This window comes from Prunus dulcis, chromosome 8, assembly GCF_902201215.1.
Source record: "Prunus dulcis chromosome 8, ALMONDv2, whole genome shotgun sequence".
NCBI classification, from domain to species: Eukaryota; Viridiplantae; Streptophyta; class Magnoliopsida; order Rosales; family Rosaceae; genus Prunus; species Prunus dulcis.
The window spans coordinates 19290107-19298167 of NC_047657.1; the positions used below are offsets into that span (position 1 = coordinate 19290107).

The 8061-nt window shown below is 38.3% G+C and overlaps 3 protein-coding genes across 3 annotated transcripts; 1 reads left to right on the plus strand and 2 right to left on the minus strand.

Annotated features, from left to right (window-relative positions):
• Positions 1-1012: 1012 nt before the first annotated feature.
• Positions 1013-3118, minus strand: LOC117637031 (auxin-binding protein T85). The gene is made up of 5 exons (XM_034371779.1): positions 2987-3118; positions 2407-2513; positions 1901-2104; positions 1540-1607; positions 1013-1290 (listed from the first exon to the last, which is right to left on the minus strand). The coding sequence occupies exons 1-5, from the start codon at positions 3069-3071 to the stop codon at positions 1179-1181; spliced, it is 576 nt and encodes a 191-aa protein (XP_034227670.1). The 5' UTR covers positions 3072-3118; the 3' UTR covers positions 1013-1178.
• Positions 3119-3261: 143 nt separating this feature from the next.
• LOC117637789 (transcription termination factor MTERF4, chloroplastic) lies at positions 3262-5843 on the plus strand. Its single transcript, XM_034372806.1, has 2 exons — positions 3262-3449; positions 4120-5843. The coding sequence occupies exon 2, from the start codon at positions 4148-4150 to the stop codon at positions 5717-5719; it is 1572 nt and encodes a 523-aa protein (XP_034228697.1). The 5' UTR covers positions 3262-3449; positions 4120-4147; the 3' UTR covers positions 5720-5843.
• Positions 5844-6045: 202 nt separating this feature from the next.
• LOC117637790 (protein RESISTANCE TO PHYTOPHTHORA 1, chloroplastic) lies at positions 6046-7836 on the minus strand. The gene is made up of 4 exons (XM_034372807.1): positions 7523-7836; positions 6928-7138; positions 6509-6678; positions 6046-6418 (listed from the first exon to the last, which is right to left on the minus strand). Exons 1-4 carry the CDS (start codon positions 7769-7771, stop codon positions 6392-6394), a joined length of 657 nt encoding a protein of 218 aa, XP_034228698.1. The 5' UTR covers positions 7772-7836; the 3' UTR covers positions 6046-6391.
• Between the last annotated feature and the right edge of the window lie 225 nt (positions 7837-8061).

Below are 8061 nucleotides of genomic sequence, written 5' to 3' on the forward strand. Positions count from 1 at the left end.
CCGGCTGTACGATGAAAATATTATATTTAAAGAGTATAGACGTTCGGCGATACTGTTCGAATATATTCGAATATTTGAAAAGTATAGCCAGGCGACTCTCTGAAATACTATATTTAAATGGTATAGCCGGGCGGCTATAATTATAGCCGCTCGGCTGAACTCCGAAAATACTATATTTAAAGGTATAGCCGTTCGGCTATATGCTTTAAATATATACGATTTTAAATTGCAGCCAGCTTTCTTCTGTTCCTATTCGAATTGGGAGTTTCTGAGGAAATTCGAAGTCTTTGGGAAATGAGTTTTTGTGATTGTGAATTTGTGATGTTAATCGGAAACCCATTGATGGGATTTTGAATTTGAAGTGATTGGATTGGTTCTAAGGGCCTCTCATGGGGAGATTTCTTGGCGGGTTTGTGTTGCCTCTGCTGCTGCTAACAGGTATTTAAATGAAAATCCCTTTTGTTCATTTGTTTTAATAACCATGTTATTGTAGTAACAGGATTATTTCAAGTGGATGTGTTGCACTTGACCCGCTGGTCTAGTTAATTGCAACTCAAAAATTTAGCATGCATTTGAATTGGGGTGCTGATTTCCTTGTTGGGTTTTCTTCAGTTATGTTCTTATGGTACTTTAGATAAGCTAAGCCTGTATATTGTCTCTATTTCTTCACTGTCAAACCTTAATTAGGTTTGATTGTATTCATGCAGAAAATGCAACCTAGGAGACAAAAGAAAATGATTTTGGTGTTTTTGATACTGCTTCTTATTATATTGAATGCTGGAAATTTCTCGTATTTATCCAATACTGTAAACTTTGGATTATACTTCTAGGAAGTTTCCTATAGTTATTGTCAGTTGCATGATAGTTGTAAGATCATGTTTATTTATTCTGGAAAGTATAGTCCTCGGTTATTTAGTGGAGATTCCGGTTACTGGGAAAAAGATGTATGATTATTAGCTATATTTGAGGTTTTCAACATGATGGTTTGCATCTCCAAGCATGAAGTCAGAAGTATGGAAAGGTTTGTCTTCTTTATATATATTGACTGTCAGAAGGATGCTTCTGATCATTATCTTACTTGAGCTTGCTTGTCTTGCATTCTATTTGGCTGTTATGAAAACTTTAAAGTCTACAACCTTTTCCATTCTCTCAAATGATAATGAGACTGGATACAAATATCATAGCTCGTCCCTTGGCGGCGGTTCGTCTTCAAGGCACTCTTCGTCCCAGTAGTAGGGGAACTTTAATTTTGCTGCAGCGTGAGGCACGAACCAGTTCTCATATGTGAACCTGAAATGAAGGAAAGAACTTAGAAGCATCATTCAAGCAAAATGAAAAAGTAAAAAATAAAACATAGAAGTGTAATAAAATTGAACCATCCTTAGCAATCCAAAAACGAAGAACTAAATAACCTAGAATGAGAAAATGAAAGAATGTGTCTGCATATCATGGTCCTCTTTTTGGATAATGAACATGACGCAATTTCAAGAAGTATAGATAATAGTAAACATTGAAGATGAAAGAAGATAGATTGCGTACACTTTAACTGGGGGACGAGATATGACAACAAGCACTTGCAGATCCTCATGCTCATTTGTATTCCGGACCTGCAAAGCAATGAGGATTGTAAATAAGTACGACTGGGTAAAAGTTGTGAGCCCTACTACAAGAAGAAATGTGATAATAAAAGACAATGACCAACTTAACCTCTGCTTAACTGTAAATAAGTCTTGGACCTAAACCCAGGATTTGGTCTCAGACGTATTACAGGGTTAACTATACTATACATCCCTATAAGAATTATGAATAAGCAAAAAAGTTACATAAACTGAATCATCACGAACGCTGATGAAATTTTCTAGGGCATAAAACACACTAAGTGCAGAATACTTTGTTTTACCTGGTGAGCATCGTTAACGGGTATGTGAAATGTGCTATTTGCAAAGATAGAGAATTCTTGTGGTTTTCCAGGGGACTTCTCGTGTGAGGCTGGTGCAAGGTACAGAGTTCCACTCCCCTTTAGGACAACAAAAACTTCTTCACAAGAATGCCTGTGTATTGGTGTGCCTGATCCTGGAGAAAATGTTTGCAGCCAAACCTCAACCTGTGAACCCAATAATTGCATCAAACATGATGTCCCAAAATATTTCTGGAATCTATAACTTGTTATTGCAAAGTAAGATTTGTAATGTCCAAGGCACGGTGAAGGACGAAAAGCTCTACAAACATAGTCAAATAAAAAAGATAGCCCATTTACTTCTCAAAGTATCAACACCATGAGTAATTATCAGACAACTTTCAGTGAAGTTTGTTTTAAGGTCAAGGTTATCATGCAAATGGTATTGTTTTTCAAGCCCCCAAGATCAAAAAAACAGTGAATTCTCTAATGAATGGTGCACTGCATACCTCTTTCAACCCATGCAAGAGTGAACCAGCAACAGTTGTGTGTGCCAAACCTCCCCTTCCATAGTTACTCTGTGGAAGGGCACTGATATTTCTTACTTCAGGTAACCCTGAATCCAACATATACAATAGCAAGAGAACAGTTAATTAGCTTAATTTATATCATCAATAAGCAAGTTCACAATCTGAAGGTCATAAAAAAGGGGCGAATTCCATGGATCTTGAACCAAACAATCAAAACCTCCTCCTCCAAGCCACCGGGGAAATTTCACAATGGGGGCAAGCTCAAATTCCCACCAAATAACCAAAATAAGAAGTTCAAGAAGAAACTAAACAAAACCAAACACCATCAGAGAGTTATAAATTAAACGCAATAAGAAAAAAAACTATCAACAATCGTATCGAGCCACCAAAATAGACATAAATTAAAAAACCAGTAGGATTTCAGTCATAAAACACTGTAAATCAAGAAATGCCCACTTGAAGCACAAATTATGTAAAGCACACTGAACCAGCTGTGATACTTGTTATTTCTGGGGCATACCCACAATCTGAATCCATAAAAGATTAATCAAGAGCTTACCTTTGACTGAGCACTTGGAAGCTTCAGATATCGCACAGAAGAATAGCAAGCTCAAGAAGAAGATAGTAAGAGAAGGCCCTGCCATTTTCTCGTTAGTTCCACAACTTCTACATTCCGTGCGTTAAGTAATTTTATTTTCTAAAGTTCTGTTTTTCCATGTGTTGCGTAAGTTAATAGCGCTACAGGCCTAAAAGCACTTCCAGGCCCAAAAGCACTTCCAGGCCCATGAGAGCAAGTGTTGGATCATGGTCATGTGGGATAAGGCACGCAAGGCCAGTTCCCTCCTCCTCCTCTCTGCAACAGCTCTTTGCAGCCTTCCAAAAGGTTTAGGCTTTAGCAGGAGGAGATGAGTATTTGCTTAACTGCTGCTTGAGTGAGCTGAAAGCCACTGTTGAGTCAATCTCAGCTACACTCTAGATAAGCTGCGAGCACAATACTAAACCTGAGCCAACTCCTCGGACAGGTCAGCTTCTTCTTCTTCCTTCTCTAGAACTTCGTACAAGTTAAGACCTTTTCACTGAAGAATATGTAGATAAATAAGAAGATGATAAATTTATGGATTTTTGATAACTGGGCTTCTAAGTCTTCAGTCTTGGGTGGTTTTTTTCCTTCAGATTTCCAGAGTTTGATGTCTTCGTATTTTTTTACGTTTCTTTGTATTTCCCCTCTTCTGGGTTTTCTCAGTTAACCAACCAAGATAACCAAAATGGTTTCTCAAATTTAACAAAGACGTAAATAGAACACAATTTTTCTTTGGTACCATAGATATTAGGCTAGATTTTGTAGAGATTTGTCTTCTAAATGTAATTAAGCCTCATTTGTTTGATGAAAAAGAATGCCTTGAAGTTGGAAAAAGCTTTTCTGAGTTTGTGAAGTTGATTATAGAATATGCCTTCGTATTTTATTTTCCAAGTTTATTTTCGTTATAACAATTGAGTCGGTTATTCAACAAGTATGAAAATAACAAAGATTCTGCAGATGGGGGTTAAATTTGAGTTATTTTCTTGCCTATGTTAAATCACTGTTATTTTGCTTTGCATGAGCGAAATATCAGGTTTTTGTTTTTTGTTTTTTTTTGGTGCATTAGCATTGTGTATTTTAATTATGTATTTTTTTTTTCTTTCTCTTGTTAGGCTCATTGATAGTTTTAAATCTGGAACTATGAAGATCAGAAGCTATGCTGGTATTACCAAACCCAGCTTTTTGCTTGTGCATCCAGAGTTACCAGCACTTACATCTCGTAATCCCCAATTTACTTCTTTATTCACGCTCCGAATCCCTTGTAACCGTGAGAAGTTGACTGGGATGATTACAAGGTCTCAGTATTCTGTTGCTGATAGAAGGTCGGCAACTAGATATGGGGATTCATCTGTGTCAAATAAAAACACCAATCGTCTGGGTCGGAGACAAGGAGGTTCTTCATCATTATATAGTCGTCCTAGTCTATTAGATATGAAGAATGATAGGATGGAAAATCGTGCGCGAGTTTATGAGTTCTTGCGAGGGATTGGTATTGTCCCCGATGAGCTTGATGGGTTGGAGCTTCCTGTTACAGTTGAAGTTATGAGGGAACGTGTGGATTTTCTTCACAAGCTGGGGCTTACAATTGAAGACCTTAACAACTATCCACTTGTTCTAGGCTGCAGTGTGAAGAAAAACATGATTCCTGTACTTGATTATCTTGGAAAATTGGGTGTTAGGAAGTCCACTTTCACAGAGTTCTTGAGAAGATATCCACAAGTCCTGCATGCTAGTGTTGTTATTGACCTTTCACCAGTGGTCAAGTATCTTCAAGGAATGGATATCAAACCTGATGATATTCCCCGGGTTCTTGAAAGATATCCAGAAGTCTTGGGATTCAAGCTTGAGGGGACCATGAGCACTTCAGTGGCTTATTTAGTCGGAATTGGGGTCGCAAGAAGAGAGATTGGAGGGGTGTTAACTAGATACCCCGAGATTTTAGGGATGCGTGTAGGTAGGGTGATCAAGCCTTTTGTTGAGTATCTTGAAGATTTGGGTATTCCAAGATTAGGCGTGGCTAGACTGATAGAGAAGCGGCCTCACATCCTTGGATTTGGATTGGAGGAGAGGGTGAAACCAAATGTTCAATCTCTTTTGGAGTTTTGTGTTCGAAAAGAATCACTTGCTTCTGTAGTGGCACAATATCCTGAGATAATAGGAATTGATCTAAAGCCTAAGCTTCTCAGTCAACAAAGTTCACTCAAGTCAGTAATTGATTTGAGTCCTGAGGAGTTTGGCAGAGTTGTTGAGAAGATGCCTCAGGTTGTTAGCCTCAGTGATAGACCTATGATGAAGCATGTAGATTTCCTTAAGAATTGTGGATTCTCCTTGGAACAAGTGAGGAAGATGGTCGCAGGGTGCCCTCAATTGCTTGCCTTGAATCTTGACATCATGAAACTTAGCTTCGATTTCTTTCAAACAGAGATGCAAAGGCCTTTGGATGACTTGGTTGATTTCCCGGCGTTCTTTACTTACGGTCTGGAATCTACTATAAAACCAAGACATAAGATGGTTTCAAAGAAGGGATTGAAATGCTCCCTTGGATGGCTTCTTAATTGCTCTGATGATAAGTTTGCACAACGGATGGACTATGACACTATTGAAATGGAGGAGATGGAGTTGTTGCCATCATTTGATATGAATACACTCACAGAACCCAGGAGCGACGATTCGGGTTCAGACTACGATGACAGTGATGATGATTATGTATAGAATGATCACTCAATTTCAGGGAATCACCTTCAAAAGTTTGGCTTTTCAATTTGGGGTTTCCTGTAAATTTTATGGATGTTATATTTATGAAAGTAAATTTCTTTATTTGAAGCATTTTTACACACTTCCGCCTTTTGGCTAAGCACACCAATTTCAATACTTGTTTCTGAGAACAGATAGTAATAACTATGACAAGATTGTAATTAGACACCTATGAGGAAGCGAGTAAATATTTTAATTTTCTGGGTTCCAGAACCACAATTTCATGCAGCTTCCATTCTCTGGTGCCAACCGCATAGCAAACAAAATAGAAAGCATAAAGGAGATGTATGAATAGCAGTATAGATTGTCATGTGACAGAGAAAAGGGGAAAAGATTCAGGATTTATATGTACAAATTTATAATTGCATTGCTCTGTTCGACTATATTTTCACTTGTTAATATCCATCCTATATAAACAAGAGCGCCTGAACACAAATGCATTCGTTCATCACGACATGTTTCAAAAATTGATGATGGCTTTGGCTCCTGCAGGCTGCAGGGGAGGCAAGCACCATTTTGTCCTGTAAATGTACAAGCTCTCCTCGTACTTTGGGGCCATCAGCATTGAGAAATTTCATATAATATCATGTGCCTATCATTTCATTTGAAAAAAAGAAGCGATTTGGATTCCTAGCTTTTTCTTTGTAGCCAACCAAGCTGTAGAAACAGAATATATGCTTCTATGTTAGAAGAAAAAATGTCACAATTATTAAAGGGAATGCCTAATTCATATATCTGATTACATACCTTCCATGCATACATGGCGAAGAAGGCTACGGTGTCGGCGGACCAAACAACTGCAAAGGACTTCCAAAAGAATGGGATTGTCACATTAAGTAAAGGGACGAGAAGAAAGAGATAGTTTAGAGCTTCTTTCTCATTTTTTGAGCAGTCTCGTGCACGCAGTGAAGGAATCGCTGCAAAAATTAGAAAGTTGGATTCTTTGTTAGAATCCAATTCTGCAGTATGTAAAATAATCATCATGTACACATTGCTCTGTGGTCATTTGTAAACCATGAAAATGAAACAGCTGCCTATTTCACTTCAATGTGAAAAGTTTCCATATATGGTTCTTCTTATATTGACAGATAAGTTATGGTATATCTCAAATATACCTAAAGCACAGGACAAAAATTTGCAGTTAAGTTTAGTGGGGAATAACTTACTAAACATCCAAATGGACCACATGCCCATCAATCTCCATATGTCTGGTTCATTTGATGGGAATATGAGATTAAAAGACAGAACTCCACCAAGCAGCATGGAGGCATAGGCTTGAACCTCAAAAACAGTGTACAGAGTACTGCCAGGCACAGCAGGGTTTTTGGAAGCTGTGGAAGCCCTTGGTGCAAAGGTTGCAGCAGTCTTCTGAACAACCTGTTAGGCAAATGGAAGCATAACCTTGAGATAAAATTGATAACACAATAACTTTCAATCTGAAACCAGTCTATCATTACATAGGGGATATGCAAAACAAAAAGGAACCCAGGTACTAAGACTCTAAAACTGTAAGTAAAATATATAAACTAGCTGGGACCTATTTCTATCATGTTCTAGCTAGTACTGAAGCTAAAACATTATGCCTTTCCAAATCTATTTCTACCATGACCTATTTCACAATCCAACTAAAATTGTACAAAAATGCAGTCACGCACATAGAAGAAGAAAAAAGGGCAGTTTCTTGGAGCTGGGATTCATTAAATAATTCTAATAAATTGTAATTCAGGGTATCCCAGTAGAATCAAAAGAAAAAAAACCAACCTTTTTGAGGTCCTTGTCAAGTGGAGAAGCAGGGGAGGCCTTGCCTGCTTCCTTTGGATCAGCTTCTAGCTCTTGTTTTGGCTCCTCCACTGCCTGTGCCTGTGTATCTAACTCATTGGTATTGGCATTGGCATATAGTTTGAAGAAGACTCTGCTGGGAAATGGAGATATGTTTCTCGGGTTTGAAACAGTAAAAGCAAATCTTGAAATTTGGTGGTTGCAGAGAGAAGTTGAAGTTAAGGCGTTCATGTTTAAGCACTCTACTGATAAGATCACTGCCAACTCAACAAGAAGGAGATGCAAAGAAAACAGAGGGAGATAAGAAAACTTAAGGCAGGGAACAGAGCTCGTAGACCGAGTTTTGGGCCTCACTTTATAACACCAAAAACAGCCCAAAATATTGACTGTGGGCCCAATCGTTGGCCCAATTATAAAGACCATACATGGGGCCCACCAGTTGAAACCCAAAAAGAAACGAACACTTGTAGGACGCCAATTATTTCCCCGCGAAAACCAATCACCGCAGTCCGTCAGGTTGA